This window comes from Jaculus jaculus, chromosome 5, assembly GCF_020740685.1.
Source record: "Jaculus jaculus isolate mJacJac1 chromosome 5, mJacJac1.mat.Y.cur, whole genome shotgun sequence".
Classification (NCBI taxonomy): Eukaryota; Metazoa; Chordata; class Mammalia; order Rodentia; family Dipodidae; genus Jaculus; species Jaculus jaculus.
The window spans coordinates 168446318-168470978 of record NC_059106.1 but is presented as its reverse complement, the minus strand read 5'-3'; the positions used below and the strand labels follow the sequence as shown (position 1 = coordinate 168470978).

Genomic DNA, 24661 nt, shown 5'->3' with positions numbered 1-24661 from the left:
CTTCCAGCCAGAGTGGCCTTGACGTTCACGCCTCGCAGTGGCCGACACTACCTGCACAAGACCTGCGTGACAGAAGGAACAATGTGATGACATCAAAACAGAAGAGACATGAGCTGGAAAGAAGGGGCTCAGTGGAGGGGTTTCGGGAGGGAAGGAAGGGCAGTGGGAGGGGCTTGTGGCCATGGTATATTGTCTATATGTATTAAAGTTGTCAATACATACTTAAAAAATCAAAGTGATAGATATATGAATGATCATACTGCTTTCTCTTCTGTATGTCTGAAAATTTCAAAATAGAAGCTTAAAATGTGTTTTGTACCTGAAGACACAGCTGACATGCTTGGGTAGCTGAGTGTGTTCTTGGTTTGGCCTTGAGATCAGTAGAGATGGGATGGGAAGTTTTTATTTTTTTTTTGTTTTTATGATGTAGTGTCTCACCCTAGCCCAGGCTGACCTGGAATTCACTCTGTATTCTCAGGGTGGTCTTGAACTCGCAGTGATCTTTCTACCTCTGCCTTCTGAGTGCTGGGATTAAAGGCGTGCATCTGGCTTTTATTTTTGTTCTTTGAGGTAGGGTCTCACTCTAGACCCAGGCCTGCCGAGAATTCACCATGGTGGCCTTGAACTCACAGCGATCCTCCTACCCCTGCCTCTCCAGTGCTGTGATTGAAGGTGTGTGACACACCCAGCTCAGGGGAGTTTTTGTTTTTTTTTTTAAATAAGAAATGCTTATTTATTTATTATTCATTTTATTTTTGAGAGATTGAGAGATAGAAAGAGAGACCGAGAGAGGGAGAAAGAGGCAGAGAGAGAGGATGGGCGCTCAGCGCCTTTCAGCGGCTGTGAAGGAAATCCAGATGCATAGCTCCCCGTGCGCATGTGCGGCTTTGCAGGCATCACCTGCATCTGGTTATAAGTGGGACCTGGAGGTTCGAACAAGTGTTCTTAGGCTTCGCAGGCAAACGCCTTAGCCTCTAAGCCGTCTCTCCAGGGAATGGGGACCTTTTAACTGGAGAGGTTCGTCACTGGAGCCCTGAGCTCCTATCCGCAGGTTGGAAAGTGGCCACCAGGGACACGGGCCAAGACACAGCTCATGGAGTCACTGTGCGTTCACGGACTTCCTCCCAGGCCGTCTGCTGCGGGGCTCTGCGTCCCCTCTGGGTTCAGAAAGTCCTGGGCAGCGTCTCGGGAGCAGCAGAGCGTCACTCAGGTGGCCTTTCATGGCTGTGGCCTCTCCTATACCCAGCTACAGAGCGCCAATGCCAATTTCCTTTGCTCCTAAAAGTCACTCATCCTCAAAAACCCCTGTCTCATGCATAACAGAAACCTGGGACCAAGAACAAAATAAACGCAGCTCGTCTTACAGATATAAACTGACGTTTTTCAAGAAAACTCTGGATTTGTGGGAAATGAACTGAAGTTTAAACATTTGTTTGTACTCCAGTTTCATAGACCTGGAAAGTCTAGGGGATTGCTCCTCATGGGATTCAGATGCTACAGATTGTTAGAGCCGAGCTGGTGCTGAATTCCACTCTGAGCTTAAGCTCTTTTCAACTGGTCGTAGTCACGTCCTCCTCCACTGCTTTCAAAGTCCTCCTAAAGCTGCGAGAAAGTTTCCAGATATTTTTGCCCTCATGCATTGTGTAATCCACTTGAATAACATTAAATGTCTAAATGGTGCTTTGCTTGGAAAGCTACCACTGAAAAAATAAAAAAGTCCAGAGGGCAAGTGCAGTGCTGGGGTCCCAGGAGGCTGCCAGGAGAGAAGCAAAGCAGATCGCTTCCCAGTGGGACCTTCAGAGCCATTAGTCTTGCAAGACAGGCCACTGCATCTCCACCTGTGTGTCTAGAGAGAGCGCAGAGCGTAGCTGCGACCCACCTCAAGGAGATTCAGAAGAGGTCGTGATGAAAAGCAGAGGGTGTTATTGGTCATTGGAGGACAGGGGTACATATACTTGTGTCTGTATTCAGCACATTCTCTTATCAAGGGACGGGAGCCAAAACCATCACTGGCACTTTTCCTGGCAGTGTTTGAGTCAGAGGAAGGATACTGAATCAAGATTCGGGACTGATGACCTTCAGGTGGCCATGGCCCCTCAACCCATCTTCTCTAGACCCTCTTTGAAATCAGGTAGACTTCACCCTGCTGCCCTTGCTGTTTTGCTTCTTTTTTTAAAAAAATATTTATTTGGGCTGGAGAGATGGCTTAGCAGTTAAGCTCTTACCTGTGAAGCCTAAGGACCCTGGTTCGAGACTCAATTCCCCAGGACCCACGTTAGCCAGATGCACTAGGGGGCACATGCGTCTGGAGTTCGTTTGCAGTGGCTGGAGGCCCTGGCGCGCCCATTCTCTCTCTCTGCCTCTTTCTCTCTCTGTCTGTCACTCTCAAATAAATAAATAAAACAAACAAAAAAATTTAAAAAATTATTTATTTATTTATTAGAGACAGAGACAAAGGCAGATATATAGAGAGAATGCCAAGACCTCTAGCCACTGCAAACAAACTCCAGATGCATATGCCACCTTATGCATTTGGCTTTTGTGGGTCCTGGGGAATCAAGCCTGAGTCCTTAGGCTTTGCAGGCAAGCACTTTAACCACTAAACTGTTTCTCCAGCAACTGTTTTGTTTCTTTTACTCAGCTGTATTAACACCTTATTACTTTCTTTTCAAATTTATTCACACCTTGATTTGGTTCCTAGGTCATCTTCTTGCTTTGATCAAGCAATCACTATGATTCTTTAAAAAAAAATTTTAAGTTTACTTTTATTTATTTGAGAGCAACAGACAGAGAGAGAGAAACAATGGGCGAGCCAGGGCCTCCAGCCGCTGCAAACGAACTCCAGACGAGTGCGCCCCCTTGTGCATCTGGCTAACGTGGGTCCTGGGGAATCGAGCCTCGAACCGGGGTCCCTAGGCTTCACAGGCAAGCACTTAACCGCTAAGCCATCTCTCCAGCCCCACTATGATTCTTTAGAGAAAGGCATACCCATTTCATGAGACTTTCCTAGGTCAATGTTTGGTACCTTATTTTCAAGTTCCAGCATTTATCCCATAATTCACAGCCAGGCACCAAGCAGAAGAGAAAGGCTCTAGGCACACTTCTGCCCTGGGTCTGTCTTTGGGGAGAGGAGGGCAGTGTAAGTCTTCTTCCATCTGATGTCAGCCTATGTTAGGCCTGGAATTCCGATTAACACCAGTTTTTCATTAGAAGAAGCCATAGAGACCCCTCCTGACGCCTAAGGCAGCTCAGAGTCCTGAGTGACAACGCAGCCCGAGATGTGAGCCCAGCCTCTGCACTTCATTCTGGGGCCAAAGTTCCAGGTGCCACTTCCATGGCCTCGCCCACTCGTGCTGCATTTTTCACCACGTGCCACCAGCTGTCAGCTTCAGGTCATGAACTGTTCTTTCTAGAATGGGGAAGACTCCTTTGTTCTTTTCTCTCTCTTTTTTTTTTTTTTTTTGATGTTCAGATAGTATTTCCTCTATGAAGATTTCACAATACTAAACAGTTGCATCTTAAAAATATGTTCAGAGACTGGGGAGATGGCTTAAGTTGGTAAAGTGCTTACCATGCAAGCATAAGGACCTGAGTTTGGCTCTCCAGCACCCATGGACATAAGACCAGGCATGGCCACACGTGCCTGTAATCCCTCCCCTCAGAAGGTAGAGACAGGAGGACCCCTGGAGCTTGCTGATTAGTGATAGTTGGTGAACTCTGGGCTTCGTGAGAGACCCTGTCTCAAAAAATAAGGCGGAGAAGCCAGGCGTGGTGGCGCACGCCTTTAATCCCAGCACTCGGGAGGCAGAGGTAGGAGGATTGCCGTGAGTTTGAGGCCACGGAGAATATACAGTGAATTCCAGGTTGGCCTGAGCCAGAGTGAGACCCTATCTCGAAAAACCAAAAAAAAAAAAAAAAAAAAAAAAAAGGGTAGAGAGTGACTAAAGAAGACACCCAACATTGACGATGCCAGGCCTCCACGTGCATATGCACACAGACACGCGTGCGGGCACACCAGCTGTCTAGACAGCTCCTCAGGGCTGGGATGAGCATCCAGTGAAACACTGGTTTATGGGAGGAAGGGATTTACTTCAAGCCTACAGAGCCAGGAGAATTCTATCAGTGGTTGAAGAAGCTGGCCCCCATTCACAGATCCAAACAGAGAGAGAGAAAGGGGGGAGGGGAGGGAGACCACCGGCCAGCAAACAAAGAGCAGTAAGCCCGACCCCCCCACCCCCGAGCTGAGACTGCTCTCTGCATCCCTGGACTGCAATGGGATCCACTCCCCAAACACACCTTCGGGCTGGATCCCAGGATCCATCCCCCAGTGACACCTCCCCCAGCCAGGTGTCTGGAGACCCATGTTAGAAGCTTAATGTAACACTCAAGTCTATGGGGGACATACATTCACATTCAAACCACCACACCTACACACACGTGTGCATCCACATATATGAACACATACATATACCACACACACACACGCAAAAATGTATTCAGTTAGTAAAATAAAAGTTGGCAGTTCTTGGGCATTAATTCTAAAAAAATTCAGTTTCTTAAAATATTTATTTATTTATTTGACAGAGAAAGAGAGAGAGAGAGAGAGAATGAATGGGTGAGCCAGGGCCTCCAGCCGCTGAAAACAAACTCCAGATGCATCCTCTCCCTTGTGCATCTGGCTAATGTGGGTTCTGGGGAATTGAACCTGGGTCCTTTGGCTTTTCAAGCAAACACCTTAACCATTAAGCCATTCCTCCAGCCCCAGTTTTTGAAATTTTATGTTTATTTATTTAAGATCTATTTATTTATTTTATTTGAGAGAGAGAGAAAAAGAGAGAAGGATGGTACACCAGAGCCTCAAGCCACTGTGAACAAACTCCAGATGCATGTGCCACCTTGTGCATCTGGCTTACGTGGGTGCTGGGGAATCGAATGGAGACCCTTTGATTTTACAGGCAAGTGCCTTAACTGCTAAGCCATCTCTCCAGCCTCCAGTGTGTGAGATTTTAAACCACGTAGACCGCTGTTTGTAATGCTCTAAGGGAAAATGGGTTCTTCAGAGGCTCAAGATCAGAAGAGCTGCTCTCCTAGCAGAGGACCATAGAAAGCTTCTTGCTTCCAAGCACTCTTCGCTCCTCTTCTCCATGTGCCATGTTCTCTTCTGAGTCCTCATCTGCCCTTAGCCTAAATCCCTTTTCCTCTTTGTACAGACCTGCTTCTTCAAGAACACAGTGAACTTGGCCCAGGAGAGCCGGGGTCTGGGTCCATCCTGTGACTTTCATCCTTTGATGTTTACACTTCCGCCTAACTAATGGCCTGCTCATTCTCCTTCAGGACACACAAAGGATGTCTCTTGTTCTTCTTAATGATATTTTTGGCTGAATAGTAGGAAAAAAAATCACACTTAAAATAGCATGTCTCATAGAACAGATTCTAATGTGGTGACATGATTTGAAAGCTCTGTGTAGTCCTTAACAAAAAGAATATTCTAGAAATATCTACTGCTTCCAGAAAAAAAAGAAAAATTAAGTTTGTTGAAGTTTGATGTTACCTAGAAGTGGCAGAACATCAGCTTAGCTTAATGGGATGGTGGAGCCCGCAATCATGGGTGGACTTATTTGAGCATTTTCTTATCTCATGTACCATATCCCAGGGCCCTGAAGGAACGGGACAGGGCCAGACAGGTCCTGATGTAGGTGAGATGGGACGTAGGGTTAGGGCTTTCTTTTCTAACTAGTCTTGGTTTCCTTTCTGGGTGGGATAGGTTGCTGGTAAAAGTGTAAGTATGCATGTGTCTGTAAAACAAGGGAGGTAGTGGAGGCGTTCACGTGAGATAAGAGCTAAAGGAAGGGATTGTATAGCCCAAACCTGTGGATAACTATTTGCCTCACAATTCTGTCCAGGGCTACCTGACCCTCGGGATAGGGAATGCCCTTGCTCTAGACATTTGCAGGGTTGGGGAGGAATCCTACTAAAGGCTTTTATTTATTTATTTATTTGAGAGCGACAGACACAGAGAGAAAGACAGATAGAGGGAGAGAGAGAATGAGCACACCAGGGCTTCCAGCCTCTGCAAACGAACTCCAGACGCGTGCGCTCCCTTGTGCATCTGGCTAACGTGGGACCTGGGGAACCGAGCCTCGAACCGGGGTCCTTAGGCTTCACAGGCAAGCGCTTAACCGCTAAGCCATCTCTCCAGCCCACTAAAGGCTTTTAAAAGTTATGAATCCAAGCCAATGAACTATTCAATAAAACGTGTTCAATGCTCCTAACTTGGTGAATGAATGTATGTCCAGATTATTTGCGGGTGTTTATTATCCGCTTGCTTGTCTAAATTTATTTATAACTCTCAAAAAAGTTCATGTAGCACAAAACTTCATGGTAATTCATCAACATGGGCAAAGTAGCGAAGAAAGTCATGAAAGTCATGAAAGTGCGCTTTCCCAGGCTTGGTTAACAAGGCGGCATGCTGTCTTTTTGTTTCAGCTATCATACTGCAAACGTGTCCTTTGTGTGGCCTTTTGATGATAGGTTTTACCCATCTTGTGTGTTCTTGTTGGTTGATTTGGTTGCTGAAAATGGCCTCGAAGCAGAGTACCAAAGTGCTTTCATGTACCTGACTACAAGAGAGCTGTGACCTGCCTCATGGAGGGGTAAGCGTGCTTGTTACAAAAGCTTCATCCAGACACAGGCATCCATGGTTACGAGCTCTCTACTTAATGAATCAACAACAACAAAAAAGGTGTCTTAAGATGGGCGTGGTGGAGCACGCCTTTAATCACAGCAGCACTCAGGACAGAGGTAGGAGGATCGCCGTGAGTTCGAGGCCACCCTGTAGTGAGACTACACAGTGAATTCCAGGTCAGCCTCAGCTAGAGTGAGACCTTACCTCAGAAAACCAACCAACCATCCAAACAAACAAACAAACAAGAAAAAAGGTGTCTTGAAGCAGAAAAGCTTATCAGATGTGGTTAAGTATGGGTTAGTTGGCAAAACTAAAAATCAAGATTAAGGGATAGATTGGTTGATCAAAAGCAGGGATGAAAGGCCTGGGGAAACCACGTCCTGCAACTTCCCTTCAGGCTCAGGGCTCAGGGTTGACTAGCTCAGTGTTGGTGTGACAGTGGCATGAGAATTGTCGGGCAAGCACTCAGGGTTGACAGTGGTAACTGTGACTATGCAGAAGTGAAGAAAGTATGCAAGACCTCGGGTTTTATTTGACCACAGCTTCTCACAATATTGACGCTTACAAGTAACTCTTACTCACTGATGTTATTTAATCACCCCGTGGATGCCTTGCATGGCAGGTCTATAATAATTTGATAAGTAATAAGGGAATATGTAAATCATCACTCATTATTCAGTATCTATTTTTCTTGTTTTGATTTCAGCAAAATCACTAATTATATTTCAAAACCAATACTTTTTCCTGATTGTTTTCCCCAATTGTGTTATTTTTTTAAAAAAATTGTTTATTTTTATGTATTTATTTCAGAGCGACAGACAGAGAGAGAAAGAGGCAGATAGAGAATGGGCTCGTCAGAGCCTCCAGCCACAACAAACGAACTCCAGATGTATGTGACAACTTGTGTATCTGGCTTAAGTGGATCCTGTGGAATTGAGTCTTGAACTGGGGTCTTTAGGCCTAACAGGCAAGTGCTTAACTGCTAAGCTATCTCTCCAGCCCCTCAATTGTGTTATTTTAATAGTAAAGACAAAAAAAATTTAAAACTGTAACCATGTCTTTTTTTTTTTTTTAGTATTTTATTCATTTATTTATTTGAGAGAAAGAGGCAGATAGAATGGGTACACCAGGGATTCCAGCCACTGCAAATGAACTCCAGACACATGCGCCATCTTGTGCATCTGGCTTATGTGGGTACTGGGGAATTGAACCTGGGTCCTTAGGCTTCTCAGGCAAGTGCCTTAACTGCTAAGCCATTTCTCCAGCCCTGTAACCATGCTTTAAGTGAATACAATGTGAATGTGTCTTTCACACAAAGTATTAATTTATATAAGAAAAAACCACTTTTTATGTATCTTTTCTGTTTTTCTTTTTTCTTTTTTTTTTGAGGCAGTGTTACTCTAGCCCAGGCTAGCTTTGAACTCACAACAATTCTTCTTTTTCACCCTCCTGAATGTTGGGATTATAAGCCTGAGCCACATGTCTGGCTTTTCATATTTTTTAGAAAATGTTTTTCTCTTAAATTAAGTATTATAGGGCTGGAGAGATGGCTTAGCGGTTAAGTGCTTGCCTGTGAAGCCTAAGGACCCCAGTTCAAGGCTCGATTTCCCAGTTCCCACATTAGCCAGATGCACAAGGTGGCACATGCCTCTGGAGTTCCTTTGCAGTGGCTGGAGGCCCTGGAGCACCCATTCTCTCTCTCTCTCTCTGCCTCTTTCTCTCTCTGTCCGTCTGTCACTCTCAAATAAATAAATAAACATAAACAAAAAAATTAAATTAAGTGTTATAGACAAAATAAACTAGGTCTAAGTTTTGAAAAATCAACTTTAATGAGCCTGTTTTGTAATTTCATTATTTTGAAATTTAAACCCTTACTGCTTGAATTAGAATGAATCTATCTCTATCTTTCAGGGCAAGATGGCCGTTAGAAGCTTCCTCCGCGTGATCCCATGAATGAGAAGATTCAGGGTGGCAGGACAGGTGCTAGTCTGAAGAGATGAAGAGGCTGGGCAGAGGGGATCCTGAGGGAGAGGATGAGACGGGTGCTCCAACCCTGGCTCCCCTGGGGGGGGAGGGGCTGAAGTCACAAGTCCAAGGCAAGCCAGGTAGTCCAGTGACAGCAGTTGGCGGTCCTAGCCACAGGACGAGCCCACCGCTCTCAGCCTTAAATCCAGCGTGGTGTGTGTGCGTGTGTGTGTGTGTGTGTGTGTGTGTGTGTGTGTGTGTATAAATAATAACTCCTCTTTCATGGCAAGAGAATGTTGAAGAAACTTTATTCTTTCTTATTATTCTTAAAAATATATTTTTGGTTTCTTCGACGTTAGGGTCTCACTGTAGCCCAGGCTGACCTGGAATTCACTATGTAGTCTCAGGGTGGCCTTGAACTCATGGCGATCCTCCTACCTCTGCCTCCCGAGTGCTGGGATTAAAGGCGTGTGCCACCACTCCTGGCTTAAAAAAATATGTTAATCAATTTATTTTCAAGGAGAGGGACAGTTGGAGGGGGAGAGAGATTGAGATTGAATGGGCATGCCAGGGCCTGCTGTTGCAGACAAACCCCAGACATACGCGCTATTGTAGGCATCTGGCTTTCTATGGGTAGGGGGACATTGACCCCAGGTTGGCAGGCTTTGTCAACAAGTGCCTTTCACCACTGAGCCATCTCCCCAGCCTTGTTCCTCTTTTTTAAAATGAGAATTAAAAAAAAAATCCCTATGATATTGTGTACTGGAAGCATGGGACTTGTTTTGATTCTCTAGGGGTTTACAGCTATGATATCAACCTTGAATCTTGGTAGAGATCTCAGACACTAGAGGCACTCTAGAACTTGGACTAATTGCATTTTTCATTATGTGACGGTCATGACCCTATGGTGGCAGCTCAGGAATGGAATAATACTGTTTACATGTGAAATGTTACCCACAGGGTCATTGTTTGAACTCTGGTCGTCAGCTGATGTCACTACTTTGGGAGACTGCGGGACCTTTGGGGACAGAGGGTCTAGCTAGGGTCTAGGAGAGTGTCTAGACGCCGCCTCGCCCCAGGCTTGCAGTCTCTCTGCTGGCTGGGTGGCCACTATAATGTGACTAGCTGTCTCTTGCTCCTGTCAACAGGGACTGAGCTATGGCCACAAGCCAGGCTCTCCCAGCAGGGAGGCCCAGGCCCGCTGGTTCCTCCTAAGGGGTTCAGGAGGAGGGTGGGTGTTGAGGGCCAGGAACAAAACCACCCAAACCCAGAGTCTCCTCAAAGCAGGAACTCACTTTATTGTTACAGGCGGGTGCTTACATAGTGTTGAGAATGAAGGCGGGGACTTTAGGATGGGGTGAGATGTAAGGGCCAATAGCACACCGCGCCCTTTGAGATGACTGGTTCTAAGCATGCACTGACGGGACTCTAACTTCCTGTGCGGAAGTAGCAGGCCAGAGGCCATTTTGAGTCATTGCTGGGCGGGAGGCAGTTTGCCAAGCTTTAGCTAGGCTCAGGAAGTTCCACTAGGCCTCAGGCCCAACAGCCACAGCCATGTATTTCTGCCGTGATGGGCTGGGCCCTCTGAACCAAAGTAAGAGAACCGTTTCATCCTGCAAGTTCTTCCAGTCAGGCACTGCACCAGAACAATGAGAAAAGGAACTAGTAGAGCACCCAATAGCTGTGATTATAATTATTCTCAGAAGCCCAGAGGAGAGCATGGTTTTGTCCATAAAACAAGTTTGAACAAATGCAAAATAATTAAAATAATTTCTTTCGTTTTCCCAAGTCATAATGGAATAAGATGAAAAGTAAGGGACAGTAATAGAAACAACACAAACTACATATATAGAAATTGAATACTATACTTGAATGATCAGCGGGCCATGAAGAAACCAAGGAGGAAATTCAGAAAAACCCTTAGCGTCAAATGAAAATGAAAACACAACTAACCAGAAGCCTTTGGTAAGCAAAGGAAGTTCTAAGAGTGGTGCCTGCATTGCATAATAAAAGAGATCACAAGTACCACAATCATGCAACTCTTAAGACACAAGCCAAATTCAAAATAGGTAAATAGAAAGAAATTAAGGTTCAGGGCAAAAATGAATGAAATGGTGGCTAAAAGAGCAACAGAAGGAATCAGTGACACAAAGCATGATTCTTTGAAGAGCTAAATAAGATCAACAAATCCTTAGCCAACCTGACCAAAAGAAAGGGAAAAAGCTGGGCATGATGGTGCATGCCTTTAATCCCAGCACACGGGAGGCAGAGGCAGGAGGATTGCCATGAGTTCGAGGCCACCCTGAGACTCCATAGTGAATTCCAGGTCAGCCTGGGCTAGATTGAGACCCTACCTCGAAACCACCCCCCCAAAAAAAAATTTACATTTGGGCTGGAGGGATGCTTAGCGGTTAAGGCACTTGCCTGCAAAGCCAAAGGACCCAGGTTCAGTTCTCTAGGACCCACATAAGCCAGATGCATAAGGGGGCACACACATCTGGAGTTTGTTTGCAATGGCTGGAGGCCCTGGTGTACCCATTCTCTCTCTCTCCCTCTTTCTCTGTCAAATAAATAAAAATATTTAAAACAATATTTATATTTTACAGTAAAATTAAAAATATTTTATTTATTTATCTTGAAAAAGAGAAAGAGGCAGAGAGAGAGAGAGAGAAAGAGAGAGAGAGAGAGAGAGAGAGAGAGAGAGAGAGAGAGAGAGAGGCACACCAGAGCCTTCAGCTACTGCAAAAGAACTCCAGATGCATGCACTACCTGTGCATCTGGCTTTCTGTGGGTTCTGGGAATTGAACCTGGGTCCTTTGATTTTTCAGGCAAGTGCCTTAACCACTAAGCCATCTCTCCAGTCTCTCAATATCTCTTTGTGATAAAAATTCCTAAAGAAACTAGAAGTAGCAGTAACTTAACATAATACTGGATGTGTATAAGAAGTCAGTAGCCAGCATGATTTTGAATTGGGAAAAACTGGAAACATTTTATACTGTCAGGAGACTTGTTTTTGAGGTAGGGTCTCACTCTAACTCAGGCTGACCTGGAATTCACTACGTAGTCTTAGGGTGGCCTTGAACTCATGGCGATCCTCCAACCTCTGCCTCCCAAGTGCTGAGATTAAAGGTATGTGTCACCACACCCAGCTAGTCTTCCATGAATTTGGTAAAAATACTTACTATGCCTTTAGATTGCAATTCTTTTCATCCTTCTATGTCCTGAATTCATAGTGTCCTGAATGCCTTGCAATTCCCTCTCATACATTCTTATTAATTCATCTTCCTCTTTGTTGAAATGTTCTAAATCTTCAACTTTGTCTTCAAGCATTCTGCCCTCTCCTTAATTCATTCTATTGGTCAGATTTTCTATAGTTTTTTTTTTTTTTTTTTTTTTCAAGATAGGATTTCACTCTGGCCCTGGCAGACCTGGAATTCACTATGTAGTTTCAGGGTAGCCTCGAACTCACTGTGTTCCTCCTACCTCTGCCTCCCAAGTGCTGGGATTAAAGGCAAGCGCCACCACACCTGGCTTGAGTGTTTTTTTTTTTTTTTTTTTTTAATGATTGGTATTTCTTCAGTATTTCTAGTTCCTTTACTCATACCTGTATCAACCTCTTTATTTCATTAACTTGATTCCCTATGTTCTCTTGAGCTTCCTTAAATTTGTTTTTATTTTTATTCTTTGAATACATTTATAATTATGCTTTGAATTCTCTGTCTGGAATTTCATCTGATCCAGTCTTACTGGAGGTCATTTCCGTTGGATTTATAATTTTTGGAGGAGTTGTGTTGCCTTGATTGTTTTGTGTTTTTTTCTTTTAAATATTTTATTTATTTGTTTGAAAGAGAAAGAGGCAGAGAGAATATGGGTGTGCCAGGGCCTCTGTCCACTGCCGCCTTGCGCACTTACCAGCCTCACTGGAGCGATCCCCCCTGGTTGCCTGGTGGCTGGGGCTTCCCACCTACTCCGCTGCAGGGGTCTCCCCTGGCTTAGTCAGTTCCTAACACACCTTGACTTTCTCTGGAAGAAAAGTATTGTGTGTCATCTTGCCTCTAAGAAGCTCTAGGTTCTTTTAGTGGGCAACAGTGTTAGAGATTGAGATAAATCCATATTTATACAAACATATGTGTGCCTATATGTAAACATGCGCATGAATATACAAGCTACTTGCATAGTTGAGGAATTCATGCCAGTCCTTCCAGTGGTGATGCACCCCACAGGGTGGCTTCTGCTTCTCAGGCCCCATCATAGAATGTGCTTATTTATTCCACATGAAAATCATGGTCCACAACAGCAGCATGTTTATGCATTTTCTCATTTGCTGAGCCCCGTATCACTCATAAAATCATTTTAGAATTGCTTCGCCCAACAATAAATTATGCTACTAAAATTTTCTCTGTTAGTACTGTTATTTTTTCTTGTAATATCTTCATGGCTTTGGAATGAGGATTGTTTTGACCTCATAAATAAAATATTTTTTTTCTCACTGTATTCTCTTTAACTACTTTGTTAAGTTATAACTTTAAATTTACTGATACAAAGTGCACAATGCAGTGGTTCTTTAGTATCTTCCTAATTATAAACCCATCATCAAAATCCAGCACAAGAATATTTTCATCACCCTTTAAAATACCCCCATTCCCAGGTGCAGTCACTTCTTTTCTTCTCCTTGCTTCCAGCCTGAGGTAGTCACTAAATCTACTTTTCTTTGTAAAGATTATTTACTTATTAGAAAAAGACAGAGGAAGAGAGAGAGTGAGAATGGGCACACCAGGGCCTCTAGTCACTGCAAACAAACTACAGATGCATGAGCCACCATCTGGCTTACGCAGGACCTGGAGAATTGGACCTGGGTCCTTAGGCTTTGCAGGCATGTACCTTAACTGCTAAGTCATCTCTCCAGCACTCTACTTTTTTTTTTTTTTTTTTTTTATGAGGTAAAGTGTCACTCTAGTTCAGGCTGATCTGGAATTCACTATGTAGTCTCAGGGTGGTCTCGAACTCTCGATGATCCTCCTACCTCCCAAGTGCTGGGATTAAAGGCGTGCGCCACCACGCCAGGCATAGCCCTCTACTTTTTGTCTCTACAAATTTACATTATTACTGAAAACATGCAATAAATGATATTTCATGAGTAAGTTGTTTAACCTAGCAAAATTTTTTGGGGGGATTTCTTTGTACTGCTGAATAATATTCTGTGCATGATTTAGTCACATTTTACTTAGACATTCATCTACAGATAAACACGTGGGCTCTTTTCACTGTTAGCTATCGTGAACATTTCGTGTCCAGATTTTTGCATGAATGTATGCTTTCATATATCTCAGGTTCACATCTAAGAATGGCATATCTAGGTGACCTGGTAATCTATATTTAACTTTTTGAGGAAATGCACATTGTTTTTGTAACTGGATGATTTTACATTCCCACTAAAATGTGTGGACATTCTGGGGCTGGAGCCATGATTCAGTGGGTCAAGCCCTGACCACTCAAGCAAATTACTCCAATTTGGTCCCCAGGCCCCAGGTCAAAGGTTAGAAGCTGCAATGGGCTTCTGCAATCCCAGCATGATCATGGTGAGAGGGGAGGGGGAGACAGGAGGATTTCCCAGACATTTACATCTAGTACAGTGACCACCAAATGAGGTAGAAAGGCGAGGAGAAGACTCTGATCTACCTGTGTGCCCGTGTCCCCCGGGGACCATCACACCCATATGAGCACATGCACCCACACATACCAATAAAACAACAACAACAACAACAACTTAAAACCATGTGTGAAAGTTTTGATTTCCACATTTCCCTAACAACTGTGACTGATTATAATCATCCTGTAAATTATGAGATGGTGTCTCATTGTAGTTTTGGTTGACTTCCTCAATAAATAATTCTGTTGAGCAGCATCTCACGGCTTATTGGTCATTTGTACATTTGTTTTGGAAGGGCTTATTTGGATCCATGTTTTCCTTTAAAGTTGGGTTATTTATTTTATTATTATTATTTTTTTTCGAGGTAGGGTCTCACTCTGGCTCAGGCTGACCTGGAAATGAACTCTTGGTGATCTTCCTACCTCTGCTTCCCAAGTGCTGGGATTAAAGGTGTGTGCCACCACACCCGGCTGGGTTATTTATTCTTTATTGAATTACATGTAAGAATATATGCAAACCTTTGCCCTGTATCAAATATTTTAGTCATTATTTGTTTGCATAGCTTTAAGATGACTTTTCCTGATAACTCTAAATTTTATATATAGAATTGGTTACATGATCTTGGACTTCTAGCCTCTAGCCACTGTAAGAAAGTCAGATTCTATTTGAATAGGCTTATGGTATTTTGTCTCAGATGATGGTATCTTGTTATGGCAGCCTCAACTTACTAAATCCTACACAAACAGCAGAATGATTATGACCTGTAGTATTACTCTCTGTGGTGGGTAGTTTTTATTGTCAACTTGACCGGATTTCGAATCCCCTAGGAGACCCACCTTTGGGAAGGTCTGTGAGGGTGTTTCCAGAGAGATGTAACTGAGGAACAAAGACCCACCTTGAATGTGGGTGGCATGATTCTGTGGGCTAGGACCTTGAACTGAGTAAAGAGACAAGGAAGGAGAAGACACACTGGTGCTTCCTAACTGTGGATGTAACATGAAGAGCTGTTTCCCAGTCTTGCCGGTCTGCTTTCTCCACCATGATGGGCTGTACTTTCAACCAGGAGTCAAAATAGACCCTTCTTCACTTAATTTGCTTTTTTTTCAGGTAGTTTGACACAGCAATGAGAAAGTAATTAGAACAGGAAATTTGTAACAAGGAGTGGGACCACTGCTGTGGCAAACCTGACCATGTGGTACTTAGGACTTCTCAACTGGTGGAGCTGGGGAATTGGCTTCCTCAGGACCCACATTAGCCAGATGCACAAGGGGGCGCATGCACCTGGAGTTCGTTTGCAGTGGCTGGAGGCCCTGGTGCACCCATTCTCTCTGTCTCTTCCTATCTCTCAAATAAATGCATAAATAAAAATAAGAAGAAAAATACTTCTCTACTGATTTATGGGAGGAATGTGGAAGAATTTTGGGGGGCATGAAACAGAGAAGCCTTAGAACACTGTGAGCAGATATTCTTACAGTAATTCTGGTAGAGTTTGGAAGGCCAGCCTGCCAAGAGGGATGCAGACAAGGGAGGCCTGGCTCATGAGGCTTCAGAGGGGAATAAATGACACAATGGGGAACTGCGCTAGAAGTCATGTGTATGATATTCTGGGAAAGGATCGATGAGAGGTGCAACTGCTGCTGGGCCAGAAGATGGACTCAGCCAAGGAGACAGTGCTCGCTGCTTCCAGGTCTAGAATGAGAAAGACCAGCAGCGAGCGCTTTTCTCTGTGTCTGCTAACTGTGCTACAGTGTGACCTCGTGTTCCACATGCCACCGTGCCTTCCCTGACATGACAGTCTGTACCCTCAAGCCATGAGCCAGAATAAAGCCTTTCCTCACTTAAGTTGCTTTCTGCTGCCACAACCAGAAAAGTAGTGAATGCATGACATAATGGAATGCCATGCATTGAGAGCAACCAAACAAGCACGATCTCTCACCATGTGGGTGGAGTGCAGGTGCGTGGGTACCAATCGTGTCTCATGGACACTGTAGGAACTGCCCCTTCCGGGGCTGGCTAATTCCCAGCAATTTTGTTTTGTTTTGTCTGAAGCAGAGTCCCACTCTATCCTGGAACTCTCTGCATCCCAGGATGGTCTCAAACTCTACCTCAGCCTAAGAAGTGCTTGAATTCACATGAGGTACCCTACTTGGTAAAATCCCTAGAGATTTTAAGTCACTAAGTCCATTTTTCATATGCAAACCAAATGATTCTTCATTAGGCTCTCAAGTTCTCTGCTACCATATCCTTGACTGATCAGCCCAGGGTCAAGTCACACCTAGAGACAGCCCCTGGACCCCTGAACCCCTGGAAGTAGTCAAAGCAGCCGTTCCCACCGGAGATGAGCAGCTTTATTTAGCCACTGACTTCAAGCGTGGGTTATTATTCACCGGAAATTGTTACAGGAGTAGGGATAAAAAGAATAACGCATTTCATTTTTAAAAAGTTATTCCAAGGGGAAGGAGAAATGGCTTAGCTGTAAAGACGCTTGCCTGCAAAGCCAAAGTTCGATTCCCCAGGACCCACAGAAGACAGATGCACAAGGTGGTGCATGTGTCTGGAGTTCATTTGCAGTGGCTGGAGGCCCTCGTGTGTCCATTCTCTCTCTCTCTCTCATTTTGGGTTTTCGAGGTAGGGTCTCACTCTAGCACAGGCTGATCTGGAATTCATTATGGAGTCTCAAGGTGATCCTCCTACCTCTACCTCTTGAGTGCTGGGATTAAAGACGTGTGCCACCATGCCCGGCTTTCTCTTTCTCTCTATGTCTATTTCTTTATCTCTCAAATAAATAAATGAGATAAAATATTAAAAGAATTATTCCAAGGGCTGGATGTGGTGGCACAAGCCTTTAATCCCAGCACTTGGGATACACAGGTAGGAGGATTGTCATGAGTTCAAGGCCACCCTGAGACTACATGTATATAGTGAAATCCAGGTCAGCCTGAGTTAGAGTGAGACCTTACCTAAAATACATCATTCCCCTGAGCTGAGTTTGGAATGCCTTTGCCACTTGCTCTCCTAAAGCTGCACTGCTTGATGTGCAATCTACAGTTTCCTGATTCCACAAGCAAGCCTCCCAGGGTGGCCTGTGGCTATTGAGGGAGACAATGACCAAGGATGGGGGGGGGGGAAGGAGGGCAGGAGAGATGGCTTAATGGTTAAGTGCTTAAGGACCCTGGTTCGAGGCTTGATTCCCCAGTACCCAGGTAAGCCAGAGGAACAAGGTAGTGCATGTATCTGAAATTCGTTTGCAGTGGCTGGAGGCCTTGGTGCACCCATTCTCTCATTCTTTCTTTCTCTTCTGTGTGTCAATCTCAAATAAATAAATAAATAAAAATAAACAGAAAATAATGCCGAGGGAGGATCTGGGTGTGAGAGGACAAGAGGGAAGAAATGGGGTTCATCTTGAGGAGGGCTGAGTGGGAGTCTTTGAAGGGCATCCAGATGGCATTTTCTAGCAAGTGGGAAATACAAACCTGAAGCCGGGCCTTTGCTGGCAAACTAGACTTGGGACTCTTCAAGGAGCAGGTGGGAACCGAGGGAGGAAGGCCAAGCCCTTTATGGAAAGCTGGTGCCCAAACAGGCGAAGCTGCTGGGAGGGCAACACCTGGTGACCCCGCAGGAAGCGCTTCTGTCTGGGTGATTCCAGAGTGGTGGTCAGTGGAAGACAGGCGTGGTCACTGTGTGTCTTTAATGCGACAGGGGGATGGTTAGTAACACCTGGTCAAAAGCAAGGGTGCCTGCAAGCACTAAGGCACCACCCGCCACGTGCCACGTGCCCTAGGAGCTGACATATCCTCAAACTGGAGTGGGCGAGCATCCGGATGCGGACTGGGGCCAGCAGGAGGGGGACGGTGAGCTGAGAGCTCTTGCAGGCGATCAGTTGAGTCTGGGGGAGCTCCAAATAAGGGGAGGGAGAAAAGGAGGGAGCCCCAGGCCCCAGGTAGGGAGCAGAGAAGAAAACAAGGTATGAAGTAATTGAGGACTGTGGGACAAGACGGTGGAAGACTAAAGTAAGCTATGTTGTAGCTGGCCAGCTGGGTATATGGTCACTTTGTCAGAAGAAAGTCTGGTCAAAAGAGAAGAGAGGTGTGGAAGGAAGGAGGAGAAAGAGGAGAGAGATCGATAGAGAGAGAGAGAGAGAGAAGGAGGGATGGAGAAGGAAAGAAGAGAAAAAGGGAAGATGACTGGGAAGGGAGCGAGTGGAGCAGAAAGGAGAAAGAGAGAGGGAGGGAGATGGGCGGGTAGCAGGAGGGAGAAGAGAATAAGAAGAGGAGAGAGAGAGAGGAAGAGACAGTTAGGAAAGGTCGGGCTCAGAATCAGAGTAGAGAAGGGGACCAGTGTTGCAGGTTGAGGAAAAAGTGGGAAAAGCAATATATATATTAATAAAATAAGATAAAATAAAATAAAATCCGGAAGTGAGAAAAGAAGCAGCTCTGTGTTCAAAGGCTGGACCGCAGTCCAGGGCGCAGAGACATCCCTCTTCACTCCCGCGCGAAGCCCGGCGCCGCAGCCAGGCGTGGGGAGGGAGTCCTGAGGGAAACGCCTTAAACCTTAGCCTGCGTCGGGCGAGCTTGGGGGAACCCAGGCGTGGGGCATGAGGTCGGGGGGCCAGGAGACATAGCTGGAGATACCAAGAGACCTCAGAGGAATTAGGACGCGCATCCTCGAGGCCTGATGTTGAGAGGGGCAGGAGGACGCTCGCGCCCCCGGAATGCTGGGTCCAGGGGCCCGGGGAAGGAGCGAGCTTAGGTGGGAGGCGCCGGGAGCGAAGAAGCATCTGCAAGGAGAAGCAAACCTGGGAGTTTGAGGGTTGAAGACCCCCTGGCTCCCAGAGGACCCCTCTCCCCAAGGCTGTGTCCCCTCCCTTCTCCCCCCATTATCAGAAGGTGATGGGTGAGGACCAAGTCCTCAAAGGAGACCAGCGGGACGCGGTGGTCAGCGCAGACACTTTGGTTTGGGACTAGGAAAGCTTTGGTCCAGGGTGGCAAGCCCTGGCAGCCAGCCTGGCGGCGGGAGCGCCGTGGGCGGCACGGTGGGTGGGGGGGCGGTTGGCGGGAGCGTGGCGAGGGGCGGACGCTGGTGGCGTCTCGGGTTCCATAAAGGGCCGCGGGGGCCGCGCTCTGCTCTCGGCGGGCGGGCGGCAGCCACAGGCTGTGAACCCGGCGGCGCGATGCCCGTGCCGTGCCACCAGAGCCCGGTGCTGGCCGGGAGCGTCACTCTGGCTACCCTGGGAGCCCTGGTTCTGTACTTGGGGAAACCTTCTCCTTATGGAAAGTACAGCAACAGCTTGGCACCCGGGACCCCCAGCCTGCCCGCCAGCGCCGCCTGGTTCCTGCAGGAGCTGCCCTCCTTCATGGTGCCCGCGGGCATCTTCGCCTGGCAGCCTCACTCGCTCTTTGGACGGCCCGAGACTGTGCTACTGGGTCTCTTCTGCTCGCATTACTTCTACAGGTAGCGATGCCCCGGGACGGTCCTGCTCCTTCCCCGCCCCAAGCCCTACTCCGACGGTCCACGGTCCCCAGTCCTCGAGGATGCGTTAGGGGAGGAAGTGCTGGTGGGAGGAAGGCAAGCTGGGAAACTCCCACCAGGGCGCGCGCCATCCTCCCCGGAGAGCACCCTTCCTGGAGTGCACCCTCCCCGAAGCGCTCCCTCCCCGGAGCGCACCCTCCCGGAGCGCATCCTCCCCGGAGCGCACCCTCCCTGGAGCGCATCCTCCTCACTGCCCTGGCTCAGCGGGACCAGCTTGGTCCAGGGGTCTAGGAAGAGGTGTTGGCATCTCCAGAGGGGTTCTGGTCAATTTAGGCTTTGTGCGTCTGAGCAGGGAGGTGGGAAGAGCGCTCATCCGGATTTCACAGGTGGGAAGAAAATGTAAATGGGGGTTGGATGGCTTTTAGCCAGGACCCCTCTTCTTAGGTATCTCCCTCCTCCAGAGAACTAAGCCAACTACCACCTCCAGCTTGGTTACCAATCCCCCCTCCCAGAGGGAACTGAGCTGACCACCAGCTCTGTTACCTTCCCAGGTCTTGAATGGTGAAAAGTTAACCTGGAGCGCAAATGTTCTAGATGAAAAATTCAGAATTCAGAAGAACTTTGCCTTTCTGGTGTGGGGGGATCAGGATAGAGATCAAGAGATATCAGGATTCAGCCGGGAGTGGTGACACACACCTTTAATCCCAGCACTTGGGAGGCAGAGGTAGGAGGATCGCAGAGAGTTCGAGGCCAGCCTGAGACTACATAGTGAAGTCCAGGTCAGCCTGAGTTAGAGTGAGACTCTACCTCGAAAAACCAAACCAAACCAAACCAAGGAGATAGAGATATCAGGATTTAAAGATTGACTTGAACCCAAGACTCAGGGAAGGGAAGAAGATGCTTTCCAAGGAAGTGCCCAGGCATTTAGCCCCACTGTGACTGTGTGAGGGGTCCTGGTGCCCACTTTATGGGTCAAGAAACTGAAGCTAAGAAAGGTTATCTGACTGAACCAAAGTGGCATACGCTAGTGCCCATCAGGAGCCTGCTGCGGTTCTAGGCTTCTCACCCACCTCAAACAGGTAAACGCTGCCCGCTGCCCGGCAAAAGGAAGGCGCTGCTCTGCTGCATTGTGAGTGGGGGATTCCCAGGGTCAGATGAAGGAAACTTAGATTAGACGTTGGAATACACAATGCCTCTGGGAGCCGAAGGCAAAATCCTCTCTCTCAGGGGAGAGCAGTGCTTCCGGTGAAGGAGGTTTCAGAGGCACCATTTCAACCTGTCTGTCCACAGTCCCTTCTCAGCCCCAGGTCTTCTTTATTGCTCGACAGTTAATAATTATACAATCTTTCTCAATCTTTTTAAAAGATAAAAGCTGAACAGCAGTAATAAGTTAATGTTCCTCCAACACATATTTATCAAAAGCCTACTGTGCACAAGGTCCCTGGGTAGTTATCAACTATTTAATCTACTTAAGTGGTTTACTTTGAACAGGAAGAAGGATGTCGGATGCAGGAGGCAAAAGACCAGCATTTGATTTCAATTTTTAATTTTTTTTAAAGATTTTATTTTTATTTATTTGAAAGAGAGAAAGATGTGTGTGTGTGGTGGGGGAAGGGGGGAGAGAATAGGCACACCATAGCCTCCAGCCACTGCAAACAAACTCCAGATGCATGTGCCACCTTGTGCATCTGGCTTACAGGGGTCCTGAGGAATCGAACCGAGGTCTTTGGGCTTTGCAGGCAAGCGCCTTGGCTTTATATGGCTTAGGCTGTTAGGCCTTGCAAGCAAGGGCCTTTAACCTCTGAGCCATCTCTCTAGTCCTTGACAGTTATTTTTATCTTCATTACCAACCATTATCAACATTATGAGTAGTATTTTTATAAGGTCATTTCTTATTACAGTAATGATTAGTGTTTTCTGGTAATCCTATGAACATAATTTTAGGCTTGCTTTTAAAACCAAAAAGCACTTTGCACAATAAATCATGACCAGGTGATTAAAAAAAAAAAAAAACAGCAACAACAAGGAAGTAATTACCCCAAACAAATATGTACTTACTGCCCATCTTCAAGGAGAATTAAAACTATTTTAAAGTGTCCAGGGATTGATTCTATCTGGGGGAAAATTACCCACTGGAAGTCCAACTCTGAGGTGTCTGTCGCTCAGACACCAGCGTGTGATGTTTGGGGCCTTTTCCTTTCTCTGAAGTCTTCCTTTGAGCTTTCGGAGTTTTGCGCGTGTTGTTGTGGTGAGTCCTTGCTAGCTTCTTACTGTCTGTGGCTCTGAGGATTATGTAGTAATCCCCACACCAACTGGTTAGGTAGGTACCATCATCATCTTCATTTTGCAGATGGGGAACTGGCAGAATGGGCTGGAGAGATGGCTCAGTGGTTAAAGGCGCTTGCTTGCAAAGCCTGATGGCTTGGGTTTAATTCCCTAGTACCCACGTAAACACAGATGCACAAAGTGGCACATGTATCCAGAGTTCCTTTGCAGTGGCAGGAGACCCTGGAGCACTCATGTCTCTCTCCCTATTTGCAGATAAATACTAAATAAAAGTATTTAAAAGACAAACCAACAGCACCACCACATCAAATCTTCAATAACTTGCCCAAGGTCACACAATAACTTTTAAAAAATTTTTGTTTGTTTATTTTTTATTTATTTGAGAACAACAGACAAAGAGAAAGAGACAGATATATACATATAGAGAGAGAATAGGCATGCCAGGGCCTCCAGCCACTGCAGACAAACTCCAGACGCGTGTGCCCCCTTGTGCATCTGGCTAACGTGGATCGTGGGGAGTTGAGCCTCGAACTGGGGTCCTTAGGCTTCATAGGCAAGCACTTAACTGCTAAGCCATCTTTCCAGCCCAACACACAATAGCTTTTAATTCACCCAAGGTCACACAATAACTTAAGGCAAGAATTGAGGCCTAGGCAGTCTGAACCTAGATCCCAGGCTCTTAGTTGGACATAGACTGTTTCTTGATACCTCATGCTTGCTTTTTAACTTGATAGGCTTGATACTATTATGAATGTTTGCTAAAGAAGAATATGGGGGCTGGAGAGATGGCTTAGCAGTTAAGCGCTTGCCTGTGAAGCCTAAGGACCCCGGTTCGAAGTTTGACTCCCCAGGACCCACGTGAGCCAGATGCACAAGGGGGCGCACGCATCTGGAGTTCGTCTGCAGTGGCTGGAGGCCCTGGTGTGCTCATTCTCCCTCTCTCGCTCTCTTCCTCTTTCTGGCTCTGTCACTCTCAAATAAATAAATAAAAATAAACAAAAAATTTAAAAAAGAAGAATATGGAAAATTAAAAAACTAGGAAAACATAATTTTTTTTTGTGTGTGTGTGGGTTTAAAGTAGGGTTTCACTCTAGCCCAGGCTGACCTAGAATTCACTATGTAGTCTCAGGGTGGGTTCGAACTCATGGTGATCCTCCTACATCTGCCTCCTGAGTTCTGGGATTAAAGGTGTGCACCATCATGCCCGGCTTGGAAAACACATAATTTTAACATGTAAGTTTATTAACTAGTAATGTTTCTATCATCTCTTAGCTTTGCTGATAGTTTTAAACATTTTTATTATTAAAAAAAATAATTTTAGTTATTTATTTGCAGAGAGAGGGAGAGGGAGAGAAGGAATGGGCACTCCAGGGCCTGTAGCCATGGCAAATGAACTCCAGACACATTTGCTATCTTGTGTATCTGGCTTATGGGGGTAGTGAGGAATTGAACCTGGGTCCTTAGGCTTTGCAGGCAAGTGCCTTAATGGGTAAGCCTATAAATTTTGTAAAAAAAAAAAAGGTTTTATTTGTTTATTTATGAGAAGGAGAGAAAGAAAGAGAATATGGGCATGCCAGGGCTTCTAGCCACTGTAAACAAACTCCAGATGCGTGGGCCACCTTGTGCATCTGGCTTTATGTAGACACTGGGTGTTAACCTGGGTTCTTAAGCTTTGCAGACAAGTGCCTTAACTGCTGAGCCATTTCTCCAGCCATGATTGATTTTTACACATGCCTTTTATTTGAATAATAGTTTTTTGTTTTGCCTGATTATCATTTTATAGTATTTCCCACACGACCATAGAATTTTCGTAGGTATCTATCCCTCGTGGCTATTTGTCATTTCAGCTCACGTAAAAGCAGTGATTGACAAATCCACCTACTCATTTACACTTAATTTTTTTTTTTGGCTAAGTTAGATGAAGTGATGATGCACATTTAGAAGTCGAAACCCTTTTCTTGGGTAAGAGTCCTGGAAGTGGAACTGGGAATGTAGCTCAGTAATTGAGTTCCTGGTTAGAATTCATGAGGCCCTGGGTTCAATTCCAAGCACTGACAAAAGTGTTCAGAAAAAGCTGTAAAGAGCCTTGAGGGTCTTGGTACGTAGAATGCTTGGAGGATGTAGGTGTCATTGGCTTGATAATGAGGACAAATTGAGGAGTAAACTTCAGGCTGTCCTGCTGTAGCAGAGGATGGAGGAGAGGGACTACGTCGTAGGAGGATGGACGGCACAGGCTCATCTAAAGCCCTGTTTAAAATGTTCCGTGGAGACTGTTTGGTCCAGCAATCAGTCTCATAGGACGGAAGGTAAAACTTCCTGCACTCTTCTGAGTCCAGAGGTAACAAACCAGAGTGAGTTCTACTGGAACAAGGTGTTTTTTGTCTTATTTATCTATTTATTGTTTGAGGTAGGGTCTTGCTCTAGCCCGGGCTGACTTGGAATTCACTATGCAGTCTCAGACTGGTCACAAAATCACAGTGATCCTTCACCTCGGTCTCCTGAGCTCTCGGATTAAAGGTGTGTGCCACCATGCCTGGCCAAGGATTTCTTTTTTTTGGTCCCATTTGTCTCAGCCATAGCCCCAGAGCACAGAGATGTGCTGGAGT

At 45.9% G+C, this 24661-nt stretch overlaps 1 protein-coding gene across 1 annotated transcript in view; it reads left to right on the top strand.

Annotated features, from left to right (window-relative positions):
- Positions 1–19470: 19470 nt before the first annotated feature.
- The window catches only part of Srd5a2 (steroid 5 alpha-reductase 2), a 39653-nt gene continuing 34462 nt past the window's right edge, over positions 19471–24661 (top strand). Inside the window, exon 1 of the mRNA XM_045151366.1 lies at positions 19471–19751. Coding sequence (XP_045007301.1) covers positions 19471–19751 — 281 coding nt within the window. The remainder of the gene's footprint in view (positions 19752–24661) is intronic.